The 24,404-nt window shown below is 68.9% G+C and overlaps 1 protein-coding gene across 1 annotated transcript in view; it reads left to right on the top strand.

The window, feature by feature from the left end:
- PLXNA1 (plexin A1) overlaps window positions 1-24,404 on the top strand; it is a 44,975-nt gene that overhangs the window by 15,817 nt on the left and 4,754 nt on the right. Inside the window, exons 4-29 of the mRNA XM_060160963.1 lie at window positions 2,089-2,229; window positions 2,903-3,003; window positions 3,187-3,310; window positions 3,394-3,547; window positions 3,794-3,893; window positions 5,044-5,158; window positions 7,806-8,006; window positions 9,773-9,869; window positions 9,944-10,137; window positions 10,217-10,368; window positions 10,481-10,601; window positions 10,949-11,085; window positions 12,332-12,499; window positions 12,832-12,925; window positions 13,090-13,329; window positions 13,415-13,558; window positions 13,748-13,982; window positions 16,139-16,281; window positions 17,506-17,762; window positions 17,987-18,053; window positions 21,288-21,434; window positions 21,540-21,699; window positions 22,278-22,381; window positions 22,572-22,668; window positions 22,966-23,156; window positions 23,234-23,403. Of these exons, the coding sequence (XP_060016946.1) occupies window positions 2,089-2,229; window positions 2,903-3,003; window positions 3,187-3,310; window positions 3,394-3,547; window positions 3,794-3,893; window positions 5,044-5,158; window positions 7,806-8,006; window positions 9,773-9,869; window positions 9,944-10,137; window positions 10,217-10,368; window positions 10,481-10,601; window positions 10,949-11,085; window positions 12,332-12,499; window positions 12,832-12,925; window positions 13,090-13,329; window positions 13,415-13,558; window positions 13,748-13,982; window positions 16,139-16,281; window positions 17,506-17,762; window positions 17,987-18,053; window positions 21,288-21,434; window positions 21,540-21,699; window positions 22,278-22,381; window positions 22,572-22,668; window positions 22,966-23,156; window positions 23,234-23,403 (3,854 nt within the window). The remainder of the gene's footprint in view (window positions 1-2,088; window positions 2,230-2,902; window positions 3,004-3,186; window positions 3,311-3,393; window positions 3,548-3,793; window positions 3,894-5,043; window positions 5,159-7,805; window positions 8,007-9,772; window positions 9,870-9,943; window positions 10,138-10,216; window positions 10,369-10,480; window positions 10,602-10,948; window positions 11,086-12,331; window positions 12,500-12,831; window positions 12,926-13,089; window positions 13,330-13,414; window positions 13,559-13,747; window positions 13,983-16,138; window positions 16,282-17,505; window positions 17,763-17,986; window positions 18,054-21,287; window positions 21,435-21,539; window positions 21,700-22,277; window positions 22,382-22,571; window positions 22,669-22,965; window positions 23,157-23,233; window positions 23,404-24,404) is intronic.

A 24,404-nucleotide genomic window follows, 5' to 3' on the forward strand; every position in this document is an offset into this window, starting at 1 on the left:
GTCTGTCATGTGTGTGTGCGGGGCTCCTGCGGAGCCTGGACGGGGCTGCACGGCGCACAGAACGGGGCATGTCCACCCACTGGCCTGTGGGCCGGGCCTCCTCCCCCCCCTTGTTCTGTGCCCTCCGGAAATGGGAGCCTTGCGAGTGTAAGGGCTGGGGCCGCCCAGTGGAGGGCAGGTGGGTGGTAGAGGGGTGCGTAGCGGATGGACAGCTGGACGAGCACACTCCTGCCGCAGCTGTTGGGAGCCACCTGTCGAGTCGCGGCACTTGGCGGGCCTGGGGGCGGGGGCACTCTAGAGACGGGCTGGCCGCCCTCCCACCTTGCCCGGGACTGTGCCTTCCCCTGGGTGCCCCCTTCCCTGAACTGTCCCCCTTGTCCCCTACGGGGTGGTGGGGGCACCGCTGATGCGGCGGCCACGCCCCAGCCTGCACCCTCGGCCCTGAGCGGGTGGGAGAGGCCGGGCCCCGGGGGGGTCAGGTCTGGGCTCCAGGGGGGCTGCAGCGGGTGGAGGCGCCTGCAGGGAAGAGGCGCAAAGGACCCTGGTTGGGGCCATTTGTGTTGAGATGAGTCTGGAGCTCTGGGTCCCCACTGGTGCCCTGCCCTGCCCTCTGGCCATCCAGTGCCCATTCCCTGGCTGTGGTCCAGCCTGGCCTTGCTGCGCCTCTGTGGCCGGCCCTTGGGTTTTGGGGGTTGCCTCGGGGCCTGGCCCCCCGGGCACCCTCTGCTGGGTCATTTAGTCCCCGCAGTGGCTCTGGTGTTGGGGGAGGCTCCCGTCGCCCGGGGTGCGTGGGGGACCCTGAGGCAGAGGCCCCGCAGCCGGGACGCGCCTGAACAGGGCTTGGGCCCAGGTGGTGTGGGTGCAGAGGCCAGCCTCCCGGCCTCCCGGCCTCTGTGGCCAGGGCCCAGTCAGCTCCCTGTGAGAGCAGGGCAGCAGGCTCTGGGGTTGGGGGGTGCAGGCTGGGTGCGTGGCGGATGGACAGCTGGACGGGCACACTCCTCCAGGCCCTACCCGGGGGGCTGAGGCTGGGCTGCTGCACGCCCCCTGCCCCCCTCCTCCCTCCCGGCCCAGTCCTGGCTTCCTCCCCTGCCGGCAGGCGCTGGACTCGGCTCTTCCGGGTCTGGTTTGACTTAAGCCTGCCTGCCCGGCGGGGCGGCAGCTGAGCGGAAGTGGGGGGGTGGCCGCGGGCGCTCAGGAATGCGGCCCTCCCCTCCCCCTCCCCCTGGCCTCCCCGGCCGGCCGCCCTCTCCCAGCCGCCATGGAGCTGGCCCGAGCCGGGGGTGTTCGCCTGGCCGGTCAGGCCTGCCCTGCCCTGTCCAGTCAGCGTGAGGCGCCAGGGAGGGGCGCTGGGCCGAGGTGGAGGTGGGCTGGCGGCCCCGGGAGCCTGCCTGCGGGCTGAGCCAGCCGCCCCACGAGTCCTGTCTCTGGAAAGCCCCCCGGCTCTCGCTGCTAATTAAATACTTTTGTTTGGTAAGAGCAGCTAAAGATACTTGCAGCGTGGCGCGCAGCGGGCGAGAGCTGGCTGAGTGAGCCCCCGCGTGTCTGGGACGTAGACCGTGTATTTCCTCATGCCTGCGCCGTCCGCCCCCCTCCCGCCTTCGTGCTGGCGGTGCCCGCTCTCTCGGCCCCGGCCCCCCCGCCTCCCACTTGGGAGGATCCTGGTCTCTCTCCTCAGTTGCACTGGACGTCCCTGCGGGCCCGCCGCCCCTCGTGCCCCCTCCCCTCTGCACAAACAGCCCCCCCTCGGCGATGGGGATGCCCAGCCTGGCCCCAGGGAAGGCCGCTCCGGGCTCCTGCCGCCTCTGCCCTGGACGTGGCTGTGCGGCTCGGGACGGGTGGTGGCTGGAGGGCTGTGGTTTTCTCCAGCCCCCAGAGACCCCCACGCCCGGCGAAGGGGCTGGGCCGGGACCAGCCTGCCAGCTGCAGTTGGTCCTGCACCGGCTCCTGGGCGTGGGGGGGGGGGGCTCGGCCTTATTCTTCAAGGGCTTGGGGGGGGTTGTTGGGGCGCTCCCAACCCCACACCTGGGCTGGGGGTGGGCAGCGGCTGGAAGGCACTGAGGCAGCACCACGTGGCTCTCGCTGCCACAGATGCTGGTGGACCTGGCGAACCCCGGCGTCTGGCCGGCCCTGGCCTACGAGAGCGTGGTGGCCCAGGAGGGCAGCCCCATCCTGCGTGACCTGGTCCTCAGCCCCGACCGCCAGTACCTGTACGCCATGACGGAGAAGCAGGTGGGTGCCCCGGAGAGCGGGCGGGGCCGTCACTGTGCAGTCAGCGTCCAGGCTTGCCCCTCGTCCCTGGACGACTGCACACCCGCGGGAGCAGATGCCCAGCGAGAGCGTTTTCAGGGGAGTGGTGTTGGGGGGTTTGGGGTGTCCGTTGGGGCCCCCGCGTTCCCGGTCTCTGGCCTGGCCGGCTCGTCAAGGTCGCGTACCGTGTTTCTGGTCCAGCCTGCTTGGAGCCAGCCTCTGCTCTTCTGCTCCACCTGGTGACCCCGTGGCTGCCGGAGGGGTGCAGGTGGGGCCGGGCCTCCCTTCTCTCCTGGTGGCTCCCTTCCCCTTTGCCCCCTCCCGCCATCGGGTTATTACTCAGTCGCACTGTGTCTCGGGCCAAGCCGGCGAGGTTGGGGTAAGCGGTGCCCTGCCGGCCTCCGGGCTCAGGATTGGGGCTCCCCTGGGAAGCTCGGGGTGCAGCAGAGCGAGAGGGACTGGCCAGAGCTGTCGCCCGCACCGACTCGCGCCCTGGAGACTGGTCCGGTCTGCTTGGCCTGGCTCGGCCGGGTCAGGGTCACCGAGGACTGGCCCTTGGATAGACAAAGCGTGAGGAAGGCCCGAGACGGGGCTGCCTGGTGTGGGGGACAGGGACAGGCCCGAGAGGACCTGATGCCGAGGCCCCTCCTGCCAGGTGACTCGGGTGCCCGTGGAGAGCTGTGTGCAGTACACGTCGTGTGAGCTGTGTCTGGGGTCACGGGACCCCCACTGCGGCTGGTGTGTCCTGCACAGCACGTGAGTCCGCGCAGGCCGTGGGGGTGGCAGGGGGCCCGGCGACCTCACTGGGAGCCTGGGGTCCCGGCTCCCGTGACCCGCTGAGTGACAGGAGCCCAGCTTCCCGGGTCTGGATGGGGTGCAGGGTGGGCCAGGGGCTCCGCTGGCCTCCCGCCCGAGCCCGCCCCACGCCTCTGCCCACAGCTGCTCCCGCCGGGACGCCTGCGAGCGGGCGGCTGAGCCCCAGCGCTTCGCCGCGGACCTGCTACAGTGCGTACAGCTGACAGTGCAGCCCCGCAACGTGTCCGTGACCACGTTTCAGGTTCCGGTGAGCGCGGCTGCTGGGGCCGGGGTGGGGCAGCGCGGGGGCGCAGGGGGATTGGCCAGTCACCCTTTTCCCCTGCCACCCAGCTCGTGCTGCAGGCCTGGAATGTGCCCGACCTCTCGGCCGGGGTCAACTGCTCCTTTGAGGACTTCACCGAGTCTGAGGGCGTCCTGGAGGATGGCCGGATTCACTGCCACTCCCCCTCCGCGCGGGAGGTGGCGCCCATCACGCGGGGCCAGGGTGAGGCCGAGTGGGCCGGCCTGGGCAGCGTGGGGGCCTCCTGTCGGGGGTAGACGGTCACTGGGACAGTGGGCGGGCGTCCCGTGGTGACCGCGGAGGGCGTCAGGGGAAGGCGGGGCGGGGGTGGGGGCGGGGGCGGTGCCCTTGGCCGTTGGGAGGGTCCTCGGCGAGGCCTTTTTTCTGCGCGGGCCTCCTGGGTTCGGCTGCCCCGGGGCCCTGGTGACGGAACCTGTGCCACTGTTACAGGAGACCAGCGGGTGGTCAAGCTCTACCTGAAGTCCAAGGAGACGGGCAAGAAGTTCGCGTCTGTGGACTTCGTTTTCTACAACTGCAGCGTCCACCAGTCGTGAGTGTCTCTGGCCTCCTGCACAGAGTCCCGCGGGGCAGCACTTGGTGGGGTCGCAGGAGCCAGGACGGGGCCTCGAGGGGGAGGCCTGAGGCCGGGTGGCGGGAGCGGCAGCTGGGGTGCGACATGTGCTGATTCCCCTCGAGTGGGGAATGGGCCGCGGGCACCAGAGCAAGGCAGGGAACTGGGGGCGCTGCCGCGTCGTCCAGGCAGGGCACGGCCAGCCGGGGCTCGGGCATTGGATACCTGCTGCTCTGGGGCAGGAGGGGTCCGGGTCCCCTCTGGGTCGGGCAGCCCCTGGGGCACGGACAGCTGGGTGTGGGCGCTCTCCCTGGGCCTCTGGTCTTCTGCGAGCGCGCCAGCCTCAGAGGAAGAGCAGGAATTGCTGAGGGCCCCCTGCCGTCCCGCAGCGGCCAGAGCCCTGGGCCGGGAGGGGGTCAGCCTCGAGCCGAGGCGCTTAATTTTTCAATCGTGTTTTCGTTTGTCAACCGACTTGCAGGCTGACGCACTCCTGGCTGTTCGTGGGGCGCCCACCGTGGGCCTGGGTGTTTTTGGCACTGGGGTCCAGCCCCCCCGTGCTGGGCGGGCTGGAATCCTTGGGGCAGGGGCTGTGCTCCGAGGCTTGGAGGGGTCGAAGGTCTCTGTAGAGGCAGGGCGGTGGGTTATGTGGAGCTACAGGGACGGTGAGGTGAGGTGAGGTGCGGGCTGTGCGGCCCGTCCAGGCCCTGGAGACACGTTGGAACGAATCAGGCCCTTGCCAGGCGAGCCTGCTTTCTGGTCGGGGAGGCGACGTCTACCACGGCCGTCCAGCCTGCAGCGCCACTCAACACCTACGTTTAAATGTTAGCGAATTAGAACAAGGTGGACTTTAAAACGTGCTCCTCGGCTGCACTAACGCGTTTCCAGCGCTGATGGTCACGCGTGGCCTGGCACCGGCTTTACACGTGTGCTTCTCTGAGAGGTTCTGTTGGCTGGCGCCGGGGTGGACTGTCAGGCAATGGAGGGAGGAGGGAGGGGAGCCCCGGCAGGCAGAAGCAGACCAGCTCTGAGCAGTGAGGAGCGGCCTGTGCAAAGGCCCTGGGGCGGCTCCCTGATCAGCAGCAAGGTGGGGGCCCGGGCTGCGGCCTCACCACGCGCCCTCTGCCTGCAGCTGCCTGTCCTGCGTCAGCGGCTCCTTCCCCTGCCACTGGTGCAAGTACCGCCACGTGTGCACACACAACGCCGCCGATTGTGCCTTCCTGGAGGGCCGCGTCAACGTGTCCGAGGTAAGGCGTCCCGTGGGCTGGGTTTGGAGGTGTGGAGGAGTTGGGTGCCGCCTGGGGTGGTGGGGATGCTGGCCGGAAGGTATAGGGGGATGCCCTCTGGGGCTGTATCGGCCTGGGGACCTCACACCCAGGGCACGTCCGGGGACGATGGGGGCAGGGACCGTCCTCCCAGTGCGCCGGGAGCTAGCTGGGAGCGTGTCTGGTTGGGTCCACGTGGACGGAGCTGGCTGGGCGAGGTGCAGGCGGCTGGTCTTTCCCGGAGTCGCTTGCAGGGCTGCGTGGTCGTCAGTAGCCATCAGGTAGCCGTTGCTTCGGAGCCGAGCGAGCAGTGGGGCTGAGCACCAGGCCTGAGCCAGGCCTGCCCGGCAGGGGGTGGGGGCAGGGCTCCCCGTGTCCAGCCTTCGGGTGCGGAGCCAGGCCTTGATGCCAGGCCTTGCCTCTCCGGTAGATAGCGCGTCTGTTGGCTGGATGGGGTAGGAGGGTGTGAGTCCCACCAGCCATGGGGCGCTTGGGGGCTGCATCTGGGCTGGACTTGCCCGTCACAGAACCTGCCCTGGCTGCCCCGCCCCCTTCCCTCGGGCCTTGGTTCTTCCACTCCCTGGTGACGACGTACGTACGGGACAGATATACGGGACAAGACGGCAATGGCGGGGGCGGGCCAAGAGCAGGCGGGGACATGGGGTGGGCAGGTGGGCTTCCCAGGTGTGCGGCCTGCTTGAGGAGCTGGCCCAGGGGTCCTGGGGGTGGGGCAGGGGGCGGGGGGGCAGCAGAATGGACGTGTGAGCTGGGGGCCCGGTCTTCCCTGGCCGTCTCTGAGCTCTGTGCCCATTCGAGCCGTTCCAGCGGAGCAGGCCGCCCGGCGGGACCCTCGGGGAGGGCTGGCGTGGGCGTCCCGGGAGCGGCAGGGGGGTGGACCCTGCTCAGGAGCTCGCCTGCGCCAGGCGGGGCCGGGGAGCTGGTCGGGGTCAAGGGGGGCTGTCTGGGGATGGGCTTCACAGACGGTCTCTCCTCAGCCAGTCCCAGGTCGCGTGGGGACGCCCCTAAGGAGCGTGGCGTTTCCACAGTCCCCCCATCCCTGGTTCAGGTTTGGTCCCCGGGGCGACCCCTCCCCAGCTCGTGCTCAGGCCGCAGGGTCCCAGTCCCAGCGTTTCTCTGCTTCCCGCCCGGGATGGGATGGGGTCCCTGTGCTCCCGCGTCTGCCCGGTCGGCTTTGGCTGGGGTGGCCACCAGAGCACGGTGGGGACGGGGTGGCCCAGCAGGGGTCCCGCGTGGAGCACCCCCAGAGCAGAGCAGCCCCGGGGGGTGGCCTGCACCCAGACCCGGCCTCCCCAGGATCAGGAGTGAGGGGTCGCGTGCTCCCCCTGGCAGCCTTGTCACCAGGAGGCTCTGGGCCTGAGGCCGGTGCCCCTGCGAGCGGAATGGAGGTCAGTCTTCCAGACACTTCCTTGAATTGTGTGAGAGGAGGGGTTCTAGGTTAGGAGAACCTAACTTGAGTTATGGAAACAGAGTCGCGGGCCCTCGTTCGCTCATAGGCCCCGAATTCTTGGACGGCGGAGCCTCTGCGTCCACACTGCTTATCAGCTCCCTGCTGCGTCTGGCTCAGCCTGGTCTCCAGCCACTCGAGGAGGCTGGGGCCAGGCCCGGGCTGACGCCCGTCCACGGCTGGGATCATGAGGTGCCGAGGCCCAGCCACAGGGAGGCTATGGCCCGACAGGGGCGTGGAGCCTGCACCCCGAGACCCACAGGGGGACAGACAGCGGTGCTGGCCTCCCGGCAGCAGAGCTGGTGTCAGTGGAGAGGGAAGGCGCGAGGTTGGGGGACAGTGGGAGCGGGGCCTGGTGGCCAGGACGAGTTGGGGCTGCTGAGGGATGTGGAGGGGCAGCAGGGGCGTCCCTGGGCTGGGGGCTGGCACGGGTGCCCTTTCAGGTGGCCACCGTCCACACCGGCAGCTCCCACAGGGCTGCAGCCTGAGCTCCAAACGCAGCCCACGTGCCGGTCAGTGCCCCGTGTGCAGGTGGCCGTCAGGGCAGCCGCAGACCCGGTGGTCAGTAGTCAGCCTGCCAGTCCTGCCCTGCTAGCTCTGCTCCCCCAGTGCCCCCAGGGGCCCCCAGAACCTCTGCAGAGCCGGCCCGTGGTGCCTCGGGAGCTGCCGTGGGGCGTGGGGATCGCAGTCTGTTTTCAGCGTCTCTATTTAAAGCACCTTTCGCAGGGTTCCCGCGGGCCGGCTCCTCCACGGTCGCTGCAGCCCTGCTGCAGGGAAGCCGGGCCGTTGCATCAGTTAGTGTTGCTGAAGCGCTGGGCCCGGGGGCCGGGCTGTTTCTGTGCTCGCTCCGGCTATTTTTACCTACTCCCCGGGCCCCCAGCTGAGAGCTTGCTCCTGCTTCTGCCTCAGGGGCCTCTCGGCTGCTTCCAGATGGGGCCCCTCTGGTGGGGTCCTAGGACCCTGGGGCAGGGCACTCGGGCCCCGGGGCGGGCCTGCCCAGCTCACAGTGTGCAGCCCGGAACCCGGGCCCGGCTGGCCGTCATCGACGTCCTCAGTGTGCCGGCGTGTAAAATGGGCGCAGGGCTCTTGTCTTGGAGGAGCTCGGGCTCCGCGCAGCCCGCCCGCCAGCCTCCACCCCGGCTCAGCTGAAGCCTTGTCCCCCAGGACTGCCCGCAGATCCTGCCCTCCACCCAGATCTACGTGCCGGTGGGTGTGGTGAAGCCCATCACCCTGGCCGCCCGGAACCTGCCGCAGCCGCAGTCGGGCCAGCGGGGCTATGAGTGCCTGTTCCACCTCCCGGCGGGCCCGGCCCGCGTCGCCGCCCTGCGCTTCAACAGCTCCAGCCTGCAGTGCCAGAACTCCTCGGTGGGTCCGTGTTTCCGCTTTAGCAGAAGGGCTGCGCGCGGCCGGGGCTGTGCGCGCGGCCGGGGCTGTGCGCGCGGCCGGGGCTGCGCGCGGCCGGGGCTGTGCGCGCGGCCGGGGCTGCGCGCGCGGCCGGGGCTGCGCGCGGCCGGGGCTGCGCGCGCGGCCGGGGCTGCGCGCGGCCGGGGCTGTGCGCGCGGCCGGGGCTGCGCGCGCGGCCGGGGCTGCCACGCCCTGTTCAGGGGGCACCTCTGGCCCCAGGCCATGCCAGCCCCTCAGCCGGGCCGGTGAGCAGGCTGCAGGGACCACGCCCAGAGCCACGCCCGCGTTTGGAGGGAGCGTGTGCGTGCCGTCTTGGGGACCTGGGTGCGGGGGCTGGGGTTGCGGGCGCGGGGGGGTGACCCTGGGGGCCGAGGTCAGGGTGACGGCACCGGCTCCTTTAAGGCGTACTGTGTCTGGACACAGAAGCCGTGCACGGTGGCCGGTGCATTCCCCCGACCCAGACGTGCCAAGAGGCAGTCACCGTCGGACCCTCAAATCTGATTCGTCCCACGAATTAGGGATGGTGGTCTTTGCAGGGCCAGAACCTCCTGGTGGGCGAGGGGAGAGGGCCCAGTTGGTGGTCCTGAGGCCGGCTTGTGTCTCGCTCCCCCGGCTTGCCCCGTGACTGCCAGCAGGCCTCAGTCTGCCTATCTGTCCAGGAGAGCAGTGGGTTTCCCGGGGCTAGCCAAGGCCCTGAGTGGGGAGTGGGTACCTCTGGGCCACCTGCAAGGCCCCCAGAACCCTGGGGAGGGGCATAAGGTTAGAGGTCAGGCTCCATTCCAGAGGCAGTGGACCCTTGGCCCACCAGCTCTGTGCTGGCGGGGGGGCTGGGGTCCAGCGGTCGCCACAGTCTCCCAGCACAGGTCGGCCCCTTGGCTGGGCCCGAGGCTCCCCGAGCCTGCCGGCCTGTCCAGTCCTGCCTCCTCTCCACTGCACCCTCCGCCTGCGCCTCACTCTGGCTCCCCTGGCCTGACTGCCTGCACCCTCTCCTTCCTTTCTGCGCGTCCCCGAGGCCAGCTGTCTCTCGGTTTCTCCCCCATCCCCGAGCCTCTGTCACCTCTGTCCCTGTGCCCCCGCCCCCCCCCCAGGCCCACATTTATCTTTCTTGCAGCCCTTGTGCAAAGGGAAAAGGGAGCGTCAGAGAGTTTGATAGGATCCAATTACATTCCTGCAGATAAGATGATGATGAATTGCCCTGGGGTGGAGCGCAAGTCTTCAACTGCAGAAAGTGGGACACAGCTGGGCGTCCGGGCCTGGGCTCTCCGGGGAGGGCTGAGACCCTGAGCCCAGCCCAGCCTGGGGTCAGGGGTGCCAGGGCACAGGGGACACACGTCTCGCACCTCAGGGCAGTCCCGGAGGAGGGCTCGTTGAGCCCGTTTGGAGACGAAGCCGAGGTTCACAGAGCAACCCTGACGTGTGTCCAAGGGGTACGGGGAGTCCTGGCTTCCTGGCGGGGGCTCACCCTGGAGGCTGTGCCCCTGTAGCCGCTGGAGGTTGAGGGCCGTGGCCGTCCTTGTGCAGAGGGGGACCCGGGTGGGGCCCCCTCCGCGGGCCCACAGGCGGGCAGCACTGTGGGGAGCCTGCCTCCAGACTGGCCCCCAGACCCCGCCCTGCTGAGCCCGGGCCCCCAGCGGCCAGTCCCACAGGTGGCCACACAGGACACACAGGTCCTGGGCAGCGGCCGGGGCTCGGCCCGTGTGGCCTGACCACTCCTCCTGCTGCCGCAGTACTCCTACGAGGGCAACGACGTCAGTGACCTGCCCGTGAACCTGTCCGTGGTGTGGAACGGCCACTTCGTCATCGACAACCCGCAGAACATCCAGGGTAAGCTGGGTGGGGCGGCTGGGGGGCGGAGCCGAGGGTGGCCGCTGATGCCCAGCCCCTCCCCCTCCCTGCAGCCCACCTGTACAAGTGCCCGGCCCTGCGGGAGAGCTGCGGTCTCTGCCTCAAGGCCGACCCTCGCTTCGAGTGCGGCTGGTGTGTGGCCGAGCGCCGCTGTTCCCTGCGCCCCCACTGCCCCGCGGACTCGCCCGCCGCCTGGATGCACGCCCGCCACGGCAGCAGCCGCTGCGCCGACCCCAAGATCCTCAAGGTGGGCAGGCTACCGGACCTGGGGGGCGTCGGGGGGCGCTCCGAGCGCCCGGCCCGCATCCCAGCCTCTGCCTCCACAGCTGTCCCCTGAGACGGGCCCGCGGCAGGGAGGCACGCGGCTCACCATCACGGGCGAGAACCTGGGGTTGCGCTTTGAGGACGTGCGGCTGGGCGTGCGCGTGGGCAAGGTGCTGTGCAGCCCCGTGGAGAGCGAGTACATCAGCGCCGAGCAGTGAGTGCGGCCGGCGGAGCGGCGGGGGGGGGGGGGGGGGCGGGGCTGGCCGGGGGGGCGGGGCTGGAGGTGGCCCGGCGCCCACGGCTGCTGAGGCCCCCTGTGCCCGCAGGATTGTCTGCGAGATCGGGGACGCCAGCGCGCTGCGGGCCCACGATGCCTTGGTGGAGGTGTGCGTGCGGGACTGCTCCCCCCACTACCGCGCCCTGTCGCCCAAGCGCTTCACCTTTGTGGTAAGCCCGCCCGCCTGGCCCTCTGCTCCCGCGGCCACGGGGGCCCTGAGGGCTCGCTTGTGGGGCTGGCCCGGGCCACGGGCAGCCTCGAGTGATGGGACCCCGCCCCCTCCCCCTCGCCCCCAGGCCTGATGCCGGCCCCCTGCGGCCGTGGCCCCGCCCATGGGCGGTGTCTCACACCCAGTGAGCGCGGGCCTGGGCTGGCTGGAGACCTCGCCCCCAGGCCTGATGCCGGCCCCCTTGCGCCGTGGCCCCGCCCATGGGCGATGTCTCGCACCCAGTGAGCGCGGAGATGCTGGAGATGCAGGCATTTCCCTGGGGCTCCAGAAGGTCCCTTCTCCCCCTAGACGCCGACCTTCTACCGTGTGAGCCCTGCGCGCGGGCCCCTTTCGGGGGGCACCTGGATCGGCATCGAGGGTAGCCACCTGAACGCAGGCAGCGATGTGGCTGTGTCTGTCGGCGGCCGGCCCTGCTCATTCTCTTGGTACGGGGTGTGGACGGACGGGCAGTGGGGACCCCAGGCACAGGCTGCCTTCCCCTTGTGGTCGTGGGTTCAGCTGGCTGGTGCCCCCTCCCATTGCCTGGGAAGCTGGAGGGCTGTGGAGAGCTGGGCTAGGGTGATCGCTATGGAAACCTAGAGGCGGAGAAGGTTACCATGGAGACAGGCAGGCTACCCCGGAGCGGGGAGGGCAGGGTGGTGGGTGGGGCCTGGGTCTGAGGGGCGGGCACAGCCGCTCTGTCCTGGGTTTTGGGGGAGTCCTGTGGACCGTGAGAAGGGCGTTTAGAAAAATTCTTAAGAGGGAAAGAGGAAAACTTGACAAAGGCTCGGAGCCCTGAAGTGGATAATTTTAGATTAGGGATGATAATGGAGCGGACCTTTAAATATTTTCCTGCGGTAATTACCTGTTATCAGACTAATTATTGGTGTTTGCAGCCTGCTGTGCGCGGGCCTGGCGGCTGTGGTGAAGGCACTGAGGGGATGGGGCAGGTGCCGGCGCTGACTGGCCGCTGCCCTGGGGGGGGACCCAGCGCCCCCAGCCCCGCCAGCTCGTTTCATCCACTCACGGCCCAGGCCCACGATTAGCCTGTTTTCAGATCAGGGATGATGGGGGCGGGGGGTGCGTGTGTCGTGTGCGTCCCTCCGCGGAGCGGCAGTTGGCGCCGAGCGTGGTACTCCAGCCCTCCCAGGACATGGAAGCCGTGGGCCCCGCCCGTGGAGGAGCCCCGCCCGTGGAGGGGCCCTGCGGCTGCCCGGGTGACTGATGGGGCCGCTGCGGGACTGCTGTGAGGCCCGCGAGCCCTTTCCCGCCCGGCAGGCCTGCTCTCGGCACCCGTGGGCCAGGCTCTCGCAAGCTGGGGCGTGGGCAGGCTTGCCGGTTGACGCTGCCGAGGAGGCGGAGCTGGGGGTGGGGCCACCTGGACAGCAAGCCGGTGAGGCAGGACCCGCCCCTCAGCCTGGGAGGCTGCCACGCTGAGCTTAGGACAGCCTCCCGCCCACGCAGGGCAGCATGGGGGAGAGGGCCAGGCTGCGGCCCAGGTAGGCACAGACAGCACCCGGCCCCTCGCAGGGGCTGACGGGAAGGGGCCCCGCCTGGAGACGGGCCCGCCGTGGCCTGTGCCATAGGTAGGCAGATGCAGCGGGCAGGCTGGTGACTCGCGCTCAGCCTGTTGGTGGTGGAGCCTGGACGCTCGGTGGCCTCGGAGGTGAGCTCCAGCACCTGCGTCCTCAGGAGGAATTCCCGGGAGATCCGATGCCTGACGCCCCCCGGGCAGAGCCCCGGCAGTGCCCCCATTGTCATCAACATCAACCGCGCTCAGCTCACCAACCCCGAGGTTAAATATAACTACACCGAGGACCCCACCATCCTGAGGATCGACCCCGAGTGGAGCATCAACAGGTGGGAGCCCGCCTGGGCCCCCGTCCTGCCCGCCCTGAACCCCACGACCCCCATCCGAGGTTTCCTGAGCCCCCCCGAACCCCGTCCCGCCCACCCTGAGCCCCACGCCCCTGTCCTGAGCCACCGAAGACCAGCACCAGGTGTGGGGCTCCTGCACCAGGCCCTCCGCTCCCCCCGCTGTGGCCCTGCCGCCAAACGTGGTGCTGAGAGACTAACCTGCTCGCTGTCTTGCCGCGAGCCGGGTGGTGTGTCCGGTCCCTCCCATTTGTGCCGGGCCGGGGCAGAGAGCCCCGGAACTTCCACCCCTGACTTCCATCTCCCTCATCTCTTAGCGGAGGGACCCTGCTAACGGTCACGGGCACCAACCTGGCCACCGTCCGGGAACCCCGCATCCGGGCCAAGTACGGAGGCGTCGAGAGGGAGAACGTGAGTCCCCCTGGGCCCTGCCCCCGCAGCTCCTGCCATCCCAGCTGCACTTGGAGGCCCTGGGAGGGGTGGGGACCGTGTGCGGGTGTGGCCGCAGCCCCGCGGTGTCACAGCCTGGATTTGCACGGGTCAGCCAGCCCAGTGTCCCTGTCTCGCATCCCCAGAGCTGCCAGGTGTACAACGACACCACCATGGTGTGCCGGGCCCCGTCGGTGGACAACCCTGCCCGCAGCCCGCCCGAGCTGGGCGAGCGGCCAGACGAGCTGGGCTTCGTCATGGACGACGTCCGGGCCTTGCTGGTGCTCAACACCTCGACCTTCCTCTACTACCCGGACCCTGTGCTCGAGCCGCTCAGCCCCACCGGCCTGCTGGAGCTGAAGCCCAGCTCCCCCCTCATCCTCAAGGTGGGCTGCTCGGCGGGGCGGGGCTTGTGCGGGGGGCCGGCATGGGGGCCGGCGAAGCCCCCGCTCACCCCACGCTGCCCCGCAGGGCCGCAACCTCCTGCCACCAGCGCCCGGCAACTCTCGGCTCAACTACACGGTGCTCATCGGCTCCACTCCCTGCGTCCTCACCGTGTCGGAGACGCAGCTGCTCTGCGAGTCGCCCAACCTCACCGGGCAGCACAAGGTCACGGTGCGTCCACGGGTCCTGGCAGCTCCAGCCTCCTGGGCCCCACGTAGGGCAGCCCCGCTCTGAGCAAGCCCCAGACTTGCCTCCCACCCGGAGGGAGCCCCTCCCTGGTGCCCCTGGCGGGCCTAGCGTCTGCCCTGGGTGCCCGCGCCCCCACCTCGCCGACCGTACCTGAGTGGCCTGCGCCCCCAGGTCCGGGCCGGCGGCTTCGAGTTCTCGCCGGGGGTGCTGCAGGTGTACTCGGACAGCCTGCTGACGCTGCCCGCCATCGTGGGCATCGGCGGGGGCGGGGGCCTCCTGCTGCTCGTCATCGTGGCCGTGCTCATCGCGTACAAGCGCAAGTCGCGGGACGCCGACCGCACCCTCAAGCGCCTGCAGCTGCAGATGGACAACCTGGAGTCCCGCGTGGCCCTCGAGTGCAAGGAAGGTGGGTGGGGGCCGCGGGGAGGGGGCGGGGTGGGCGCCGGGGGCTGGGCAGGGGCCCGACGGGGCGCGATCACGGGGCGCTGCTTGAAACGCAGGCTCTGTCCAGAGAGCCCCCTTTGCGTCCCAGCCTGTCCGTGGGACCCCGGATGGGCACACGGCGTTTCTGTGCCTCAGTCTCCTCTGTCGGACGGACGTACCACCGGGCGCGGGGACGCTGGGCCTGCCTGCTCCGGGCGGGGGGCCATTTCCCCAGGTGCTGTGGGCCGTGCTCGTGCACGTGCTGGCGTGGCTCGTTCCCTCCGGCGGCCGGTGGGGGCACTGAGGGAGGGGCCCTGTCTTCAGCCTCCCTGTGCGCACCTAGACCGGGCCTGGGCTGCCTCTGCCCTCGGGGTGCTTGCTCAGGCGTGTCTGTCTCACCCTGGGGTGCACGTGACGCAAACCAGCTCAGGCCGCTCCGGCGGGGAGGCTTCTCCGGGGTCTGGGGCCCAGCCAGGCCCCCACTCCGCTCTCAGGACCCCCTTCCTCTGTGGCTCCCCCTCCCCGTGGTGCTAGGACGGCCACGGGGACAGGCTCGGCGTCCCCACACCTGGTCACATGCCCCCTTCCCCAAAGCCTGCTCCCCCGGGAGCTCCCGACTGAGGGGGGACCCCAAGGGCAGGTAGGGGCGGCCCAGGGAGTGAGAAGGGCAGGGGCCGCAGGCGGCATCGGAAATCTGAACGGTGGGCCGGCGGGTCGGCGGGAAGGGCCAGGTTGGTGGCCTCCAGCTGGAACAGAGCTGTTCCCGGGGACCGATGTGTCCGGGAGACCCATAGGCCCAGGGCTGGTCCCCATGGAGCAGGTGCTGCTGTACCCGCCGGTACTGAGTACTGGGGTCGCGGCTGCTGGGAGGCCAGTGGGTAGGCACTGAGTGGTGGGCACCCAGGCCGGGGCCGCGGGGGCCCTGGGGGTTCAGCTCCTGTGTGCCCGTGTGGGCTCCAGGCAGCAGCCCGCGCCCGTGCTGGTCTCTGTCGAGCCCGGCTGGCCCTTCTGGCTGGCGTGAGATGGGCCTCAGGGCTGGGTGTCCCCAGCCAGCTGGAGGCAGGGGGCTCTAGTTGAGCCCCAGCTCACTTGTGCCTCTGGGAGCCCCGTCTGGGTCCAGGGCCGTCACGAGGGGTGAACAGGGCGGCGCGGGTGGTGCCTGGCGGTCTCTCGCGTGTCAGGAGCCGGGGTAGGGGAGGCCTTGAGTGTCCTGCAGGGTCCGTGAGTGAACGCTGGCAGCCCTGGGGCAGACGACAGGCATCGTCCCGCCCGGGGATGAGGGCAGGGGGCTGGGCAGGGTCGGAAACCTCGCCTGGGGGGCCTCATGCCTAACAGGCCTTGTTCTGGGTGGTCACTAATTCCACTGGCCTGGGGTGTCCGGTCTGCCCGGGACCCTGGCCCGTCTTAAGACAAAGGCCCGTGTCCCAGCGCCCCCTCAGTCCCTGGCAGACTGCCGCCCTGAGGGGCTCCGGCACGTGTTGGGGGCTTGGGTGGGAGGCGGCGGCCTGGGCCTTCCTGGGACAAGGACAACCGTCTGCCCGTCCTGTCTGGACCGACCTGTGATGCCCGTGTCTGGCAGCGTGTGTGCGGGCCCCCAGGGCCAGCCAGGTGGAGGTGACCAGACTCCAGGCAGCAGTGCCGGGGTTGGGGGGGGGAGGGGGAAGGGCCGGCTCCTGACCAGACAGCGCATCCTTGGGCTGCCGCAGGGCTCACGCCTCACGGCTCAGGAATGTTCTGAAGGCAGCGGGCGGGCGTGTCAGGGGCCCCTGGCCTGAGCCGGGAGGGCTTGCTTGTTGGCACGCAGGGCTCTACCCCTTCCCAGCCGGCCTCATCCCCGCTCGTCTCCTGTGGCTGGAGCCAGGGGGCCACAGTTGCTCTGCCCCATCGGGACGTGGAGGCCCCTTCCAGCCCCATCCCGGCACCGCCTCTGCTCTCGTCTTGGTGAATTCTGCAGCAGGTCAGGGGTGGAGGGCTCAGCCTCTGTGTCAGGACTGGGGAAACGGAGGCACAGGAACTTCCTCAAGTTCACCCAGCTGGCGAGTGGCAGAGTCAGGGGCTGGCCCAACCCTGAGTGTGTTGGGGGAGTGGGGGGTGCTGCGGGGGCCGGGGCAGCTGCCGTGACACCTCGTCTGGCCGCAGCCTTTGCGGAGCTGCAGACGGACATCCACGAGCTGACCAACGACCTGGACGGTGCCGGCATCCCGTTCCTTGACTACCGCACGTACGCCATGCGGGTCCTCTTCCCCGGCATCGAGGACCACCCAGTGCTCAAGGAGATGGAGGTGGGCTGCTGGCTGGGGTTCCAGAGGCGCTGCCTCTGCCTGCGGGGGCTCCTTGGGTGCTGGGGCGGCAGGGCCCTGAGGGCGGGCTCGAGACTGCTGGGAGGGGGGCCGGGTGTGGGGGGCCTCACCCCAGCAAACCACCCTTAGCCTGGGCTCCCCAGGGCCCAGCTCTGTTTCGTTGGGCCCCTAGCCTACTGTGTACCACCTGCAGCTCGTCCGGCCTGACTCCTGGGTGGGCCTGGGTGCCAAGCTTCACTGGGCCAGGGGGGCTGCTGCCATGAGTGTCGGGAGGTGCGGGCGCTCAGCTGGGCTCTGTGCGGCCGACGCGGCCCCCGAGCCTGCCGAGGGGAAGCCGCCTGGCACCCACGTCCTCCTGGGCTGCCCAGTAGCGGCCAGACGCCCAGGGCCCCCAGCTCGGAACGGCTAGGGGCTCAGCGAGCCTGCTCTGTTGCGCTCTGTGGGGGGCGTGTGTGTCGCGTCCTGCACCCCGCGGATGTTGGGGAGCCAGCCCCCTCACGTGGCTGTGTTGGTGGGACATTCCCTCTCGAGCTGCACCTCGGCGGGCCTTCCTGTCGCACTGGCTCGGGCCCAGGACGCCCTGGGCTGCTCACTGCCTGCTTGTCTGCTGGGGTGTCTGCCGTGCTGGGGGTTCCCCATCCGCCATCAGGTGTCCCTCCCGGCGTTGCCGTCTGCCGGGCCGGTCTGACGGTTCTCTTAGCTGTGACTGTGTGTCCTCTCTGGTACCTGTCACCTGTCTTGCCTGGGCTGGGCGCCTCGTGTCATGCTATGACAAGCCTCGGGGCAGATAAGAGTGAGCAGGGACCTGGAACCAGCCGTGCCTGGCATTCCATCGGCCCTTTCCCACCTCTATGCTGTGTGGCTGCAACGCGCTGCTCCCCTCTCTGGACTTGAGTGTCCTCTGTGAAGGGGGAGGGTGGTTTCTGCATTGGTGCCGGCTGGGAGGGACTGTCGGGCACTCCTGGTGCCCGGTGGACGAGCTGGGCCACACAGAGGGTGGCTGGAGCAGGCCTCCGTTCTGCCCCCGCACGCTGCTGTGCCCCGGGCCTCTGCCTGCTGTGGCTTCTCACGCAGCTGCCAGGCCCCGTCCATTCTGCTAGGACAGTTGCAGCTCAGGGACCCGCCCTTTGTACCGGGGCCTAGACGGGCCCTCGGCCAGCAGGGGCCGGTGCTCTCTGAGGTCTGAGCAGGCCCGCGGCCCCCCAGGTGCAGGCTAACGTGGAGAAGTCTCTGACCCTGTTCGGGCAGCTGCTGACCAAGAAGCACTTCCTGCTGACCTTCATCCGTACGCTGGAGGCCCAGCGCAGCTTCTCCATGCGGGACCGCGGCAACGTGGCCTCGCTCGTCATGACGGCCCTGCAGGGCGAGATGGAGTACGCCACGGGCGTGCTCAAGCAGCTGCTGTCCGACCTCATCGAGAAGAACCTGGAAAGCAAGAACCACCCGAAGTTGTTGCTGCGGCGGTGAGTCGGCGCCCTGTGCCTGCCCCCGCGGCAGCGCGCCCACCAGCGCAGCCCAGGCGCCGCCACTGCAGTTCCGGGGACCCACTCCGGGGCTTGCCTCGTCTGGGACCCCTCGGCGCAAGGCGACACCTGCTCTGAGGCCGAGGCCTGACCTTTGGCCCCAGGGAGGGTGGGGTGGCCTGGCGGTAGGACTGAGGTCGCCCCTGCATGTGTTCTGTTCCCAGGACTGAGTCGGTGGCAGAGAAGATGCTGACCAACTGGTTCACCTTCCTTCTGTACAAATTCCTCAAGGTGGGTGGGCCGCGGGGGGCCCCAGGTGGGGGTGGGAGGCCAGGGGTGACTGGTGGGCTCTCAGCCGAGACCCCAAGGGGCCAGGGCCTCGGCAGGACCCCCCCGGCTTGCGGCTGTCCCTTCGCTTCTTCCCTGCCCCTCCTGGAGGCCGTCCTGTCCTCACTCAGCCGCCGGGGCAGAAGTGGATGCCGGGGTCCGACGTGGGTCCCGCAGCTGCACGTGACTGAGCTGGGGCGTGCGTCCAGGCTCCGGTGGGGCTCACGCAGTGCCCGTGGCCCAGACCTGAGGTCGGAGGGAGCTCCCGGGCAGGGGCATGTGTGTGGGCCAGCCTGAGGAGGCGCCCGGGGGCGGCGGGTCCTGTTGGCCCTGCTGTGAGGAGGCGGGCAGCTGCCTGGGCTTCCGCTGTTGTTGCCCAGACAGTTCCCTCTCGGGCTGGGAGAGCCCCTACCCCAAGACAGACCCTGGGGAGCCAGGCTGTTCTTGGAACGGGTACAGCCTGCAGGCCGGCTAGACGTGGGTCCAGGTGGACTTTGTCAGGGCCGTGAGCAGCTAGCTGGGTCGCCTGCATTTTAGAACTGGGAGGTCATCAGACCCAGATGTCTGTCTGGCTTCCCTTGAAAAACCCGAAGGCTTGGCAGCCGGGCCCGGTGCTCGCATGGTGGCCCCTGGTTAGCGCTCCACGGTGGGTGAGGGAGCGGGCCGTGGAGCCTCGTGACGCAGGCGGCCTGGGTCTGCTCTCCGTGTGGCTCTGCAGGCTCCGCTCGCTGCAGTGCCCGAGGTGGGGATGGCGGTGGGGCTTTCCATCCTCCAGGGAGGATATGCTGAGCCCAGCTGCTGCGGCGCAGAGTGCTCAGGACAGAGTCCTGGCTGGGCTGAGGGACGCAGATGGCGAAAGGGGCGGGGTGTCCACAGGGGCGTGAAAGCGTGGATGGGGTGGTGAGATGTGAGCATGAGGAGGGGCAGGAGGTAGCCAGATGGGGACCAAAGGCCCTGAGGTGGGCGCGAGGTCCAGAGGGGAGGGGGTTGGGCTGGGTGGGGCTCGCCCGGTGGGTGGTGGCCCTGTGATGCCCAGAGTACGACGACGTTGTTGTCGTGTAGGACAGGTGGCAGTAACAGAGCTGTGCCTTTCCTGTAAAGCACACCTGTTTGCAGACCGCGTGACTTGGTCACGTGCTCATTAAGTCGTCTCTGGGAACCTGGAGGAGGGGGTTCAGAGGAGGCCCGCTTTCTTTGAAAAAAGAAGTTTAAAAGAAATTTTTTTACGAGAATTTTTTTTAAGTCATTGTTGAATTTGTTATAGAATTGTTTCTGTTTTATGTTTTGCTTTTTTGGCCTTGGGGCATGTGGGATCTTAGCTCCCCGACCAGGGATCGAACCCGCACCCCCTGCACTGGAAGGTGAAGTCTTAACCACTGGACCGCCAGGGAAGTCCCAAGAGAATGTTGAACTTTTCTGTCGTTTACAGCTCTCGTGTCACGCCGAGGAATGTTTTCTGTTAGTACATGGTGTGAGGCAGGGATCTCACTCGATTTTCTTTCCCGATTGGAGAAGGGCTTGTTCTAACATTTATCGAACAGCCTGTCCTCGTGTCACCTTTTCACTTGGAGACTCACTGGCAGTCTCTGCACATCTCTTCCGGCTGGGCCTGAGAGTCACCGAGGTCGCCCTCCTCCCTGGGCAGGAAGTGGGCCCAGCAGGGAAGGGCTGGGTTCTGGGCCTTCCCAGTCTCAGAGCCTTTCTGCTCCTTGGTTCCTGCTTCCCGGCATCTGGGCGGGCCTGTGGGAGTGGGTCAGAGCCTGCCAGCCAGGCTGGGAGTGAACACCCTGCTCAGCCTGCATGTTCTGTAAGGACGCTTGGCTTTTAAGGACCAGCTGCTTTAGCGGTAGATTGTCTGGGTTCGAATCCTGGCTTCTCGTGATTTGCTGTGTAACCTCACCCTCTGACCTCCTGAGGTGCCCCTTTTCTTCTGAGAGGAGTAAGTCTCGTGGCGTCTGCAGGGAGAGGCAGCTGTTAACGGCTGGGCCTCTGTCCTAGCTGATGTAATGCAGCCAAGTTTGCAGATGAAACGATTTCAGAGATGGGCGTGTGGCTGGAGGGTCTCCGGATGACCTGCGCTCACTGCCACTCCCTGGCAGCTGTCTCTTTAATCACCGCAGATGCTAACGAGCTGCCTGGAGCATCTGGTTCCGGGCAGAGCCACTCTTGGTGGGCCAGGGAGCAGGCCGGCAGCTGCCTGCTAGGGCCACACTCGCTCCCAGCTGCGTTGGGGGGGCCGAGACGCGAGGGGCCTGTGTCCGGCTGAGGTGGGGACTCAGCTGTGCAGGGCACGCAGCAGCTTGGTCACTGCAGTCGGGGCAGCCCTCTGGCAGGGGCGGGACGGGAGCCCTCCTTCCGCAGCTGTTCGTTAACGGTGTTTGTTGTCCATCAGCGTCCGTAGAGCCCCCCACGCGCCCGCTCCGTGCTGGGCACTGGGGATGTAGCGGGAGGGGCCAGGCACGCCCTGGGCTGCGGCAGGCAGCTTCCACTCCAGAGGGGAAATGGCAGGGAAGCAAACAAGACCATCGAAGAGGGCTGGCTCTGTGTGATGGCAGTGAGGGCCAGCGGGCTCGGCCCAGGGCCCGGGAGAGCCTTTCTGACAAAGGGATGTCGGGTGGGGTCTGGAAGGGGCAGTGAAGACCTGAGGGGGACAGTTCTGGTTGTAGGGGGAGCAGGTGCAAAGGCCCTGAGGTGGGGACACGCCCAGTGGCTGCAGTGGGGGCAGGAGGTGGCACGCGGTCAGAGATGGGCAGCGCAGACCTTCCCCGAGTGCCCGGACAGCCGCCCTGCCAGCCTCCTGCCCTGGGTTGGTGCGTTTGCACCTGAGTGCGTCGGCCACGTGCTCTGGAGGGAGGGGCGGCCCTCTCCTGCAGGCGAGTCCTAGCTGAGGGGGCCCCCCCCATCTGATAGATGATGGTCACACCTGTTGTAGTCCCCTGGGCCGAGGGGGCGGCGCCGGAGCCTGCGCCTCAACCACATGCAACACTGGCTGCTTTGGGCAGAGTGGCGCCGGGGCCGTGGTCCTGCCGAGGCCTGAACCGGGCGAGGCTTCAGCCGGGGTTGACTGGCCTTGGTCCTCCCCGCTTGGCCCCTTTGCTGAGGTCGTTTTCCGGGATTTTCATGCCCGTCTCCGCGGGGGGGGGGGGGGGGCCGGGGCAGCGGCTGGGGCGGAGCCTGACGCCGCCCGCCCGCCCACAGGAGTGCGCCGGGGAGCCGCTCTTCCTGCTGTTCTGCGCCATCAAGCAGCAGATGGAGAAGGGCCCCATCGACGCCATCACGGGCGAGGCGCGCTACTCCCTGAGCGAGGACAAGCTCATCCGCCAGCAGATCGACTACAAGACGCTGGTGAGCGCTGCCCACCCGCCAGGGAGGGGGAGGGGGCTGACTGGTGAGCGCCGCCCACCCGCCGGGGAGGGGGAGGGGGCTGACGCCCTGCGCTCCCACCTGCAGACCCTGAACTGCGTGAACCCCGAGAATGAGAACGCGCCCGAGGTGCCGGTGAAGGGTCTGAACTGCGACACGGTGACGCAGGTCAAGGAGAAGCTGCTGGACGCCGTGTACAAGGGCGTGCCCTATTCCCAGCGGCCCAAGGCCGGGGACATGGACCTGGGTGAGCCCGGCAGGGGCTCTGTCGCGTCGTCCAAGCACTGGGCGCTGGCCCGGAGGGTTGGAGGGAAGGGGTGTGTGACCCAGGCTGGGTCTATAGGCTGCTCCCCGGGGTGGTAGAAGCAGGGTGGCACTGCGAGGGCTGCGCCCCTGCTGGTGGGGGCAGGGGTGGGGTCCCCGTGTGCTCTAGGAAGCAGGTGGGCCCTTGGAGCTGGGTGGGGGCTCTCAAGATGGCTCACGAGCGGCGTGTGGGCAGGGGCACCTGCTAAGTGGGAAGGGCCTGGGGAGCAGAGCCGGGCTGGACCGGGCTGGTCCCTTGGTGGGTGAGGCTGGGGCCGCGATGGAGGGAGGCCTTGAGTGCCAGGCTAGGAGCTCCGGGAGGCTGGGCTGCCCAGGGTTGGGCGGGTGGGGGGCTGCCAGAGGGGCTGGGCAGCAGCAGGGGTGCGGGGCTTCTGCTCTGGGCTGGGCCTGTCCCTCTGCTGCCCAGCCTTCACTCAGGGCCCCTGGGACCCTGCCCCCGGGCCTGTCCTGATGGAGGGCGCAAGGAGCAGGGCAGCGCTCCAGCGTTCCCCTCCCCCGCAGAGTGGCGTCAGGGCCGCATGGCCCGCATCATCCTGCAGGATGAGGACGTCACCACCAAGATCGATAACGACTGGAAGAGGCTGAACACGCTGGCGCACTACCAGGTGACCCCCACCTGCGGCCCCGGCTCGGGCCCCTCTCTCCACGATGGGGCGCAGGGCTGGGGGCCACGCTCCAGGAGGAGAGGGCATGGTCACACGTGGGGGTCGCCCAGGGTTGGGGGGCAGGCTGAGGCCCAGGTGAGAGGCCAGCCGCGGGTGGTGGGTCATACATCACCCGGCCCCCTGCCCGTAGGTGACGGATGGGTCCTCGGTGGCCCTGGTGCCCAAGCAGACGTCTGCCTACAATATCTCCAACTCGTCCACCTTCACCAAGTCCCTCAGCAGATATGGTGAGCGCCGGCAGGGGCAGAGGGCCGGCGGGGGCAACGGGCAGACCACCGACCTGGACAGAATGCCGCTCTGGGCGCCGCTGCGGCAGCCTGGGACGGCTTGGTTACAGCCTGTCCCGGGGACCCTCGGCCTTTCCCCGGGCAGCACCGTCCCTAGAAACCCAGGGAGGTGGGGGCGGACGACCCCAGCTGTCAGGGGGGAGCTGAGGCTCACACAGGGGAGCCGCCTGCCCAGCAACCTGGTGCCAGGCGGGGGGGGGGGGCGGGACGCAGCAGCTGACGGCACGGTGCCCGCAGAGAGCATGCTGCGCACCGCCAGCAGCCCCGACAGCCTGCGCTCGCGCACGCCCATGATCACGCCCGACCTGGAGAGCGGCACCAAGCTGTGGCACCTGGTCAAGAACCACGACCACCTGGACCAGCGAGAGGGCGACCGGGGCAGCAAGATGGTTTCCGAGATCTACCTGACGCGGCTGCTGGCCACCAAGGTGGGCGGAGGGGGGGGGCCCGGGCGGGCCACACGGGGCCGGGGCAGCCGCTGGAGCTGTGCGCCGCCCCCCCACAGGGCACGCTGCAGAAGTTCGTGGATGACCTCTTCGAGACCATCTTCAGCACGGCGCACCGGGGCTCGGCCCTGCCGCTGGCCATCAAGTACATGTTCGACTTCCTGGACGAGCAGGCCGACCAGCACCAGATCCACGACGCGGACGTGCGCCACACCTGGAAGAGCAACTGGTACCGGCCTGGGGTGGGGGCGGGGCGGGGGCGGGGCCGAGGTCCCTGGTGGAGCAGGAAGCCTGGGACCTGGGGGCAGCCCGGCTCAGCTGGGGGCTGCAGTGCCAGGGGGCTGGTCCCTCCCCGTCTGGGCCTCTCTGACTCAGCCATCGGGGGCATCCGCTGACCCACCTGTGGGACCGGATGTGGGTGGGGCGGGTGTGTGTGCACAGGTGTATCTGTGCGTGTCTCTGGGCGTGCGCGGCTGCGTGCAGGTATGTAGGCTTCTGCGTGAGAAACGGGCTCAGTGGGACAGGCCCGTCCTATGCTGGCTACAGCGACGAGGGTGACAGTGACAGCAAACACTCCTGGGGCTCTCAGTCCCGTCGCCCCCTCGCTGCCGGTCTGGCTTTTGCCTCCAGAGCTGCCCGGGTCCCTGGCAGGGCCTGCCTGGTCCTCACAAGCGTTGTGCCTCTGGCCTCTTCCTCCCCGTGACCCGACTCCTCCCTGTGCACTGCTGCCCCCCCAGCCTGGGATGCAGCCCAGGTCCTCTCCAAGCAAACCCACCCTGGGCCTGCAGCTCCACCTGCGCTGCCCGCGGCCCTTGAGGGGGTCCACCGGGCACCAAGGGGAGGCAGTGTAGGTCAGCACTGTCCAGGGGACCTTTCTGGGGTGATAGAAAGTTCTAGGTCTGTGCCACGCACGTGGCCACGTGTGACCAGGGGTATCTGACGTAACCGGTGCAGCCGAGCCCCTGAATCTTTAACTTTATTTAAGTTTAAACAGCGACACGTGGCCAGAGGCTCTTGCTGGCCCAGCTGAGGGTGGTCGTAGAGGTGGCCTTCTGGGTCGGGGTCAGCTGTAGTGGGGCTGCGTCTGCTGGCCCCCTTCCCGGTCTTGTCACCAAGACTCGAGGGGAGCCGGCCCAGCCGTGAGCAGGCACTCAGGCCTGGAGGACTGCCGCCGGGCACAGTGGGTGCCCAAGGGCGAGAGAGCCTGTGGGTGTGCACACCCTCCCCTGG

The sequence above is a fragment of the Lagenorhynchus albirostris genome, chromosome 10 (assembly GCF_949774975.1).
Source record: "Lagenorhynchus albirostris chromosome 10, mLagAlb1.1, whole genome shotgun sequence".
NCBI lineage: Eukaryota > Metazoa > Chordata > Mammalia > Artiodactyla > Delphinidae > Lagenorhynchus > Lagenorhynchus albirostris.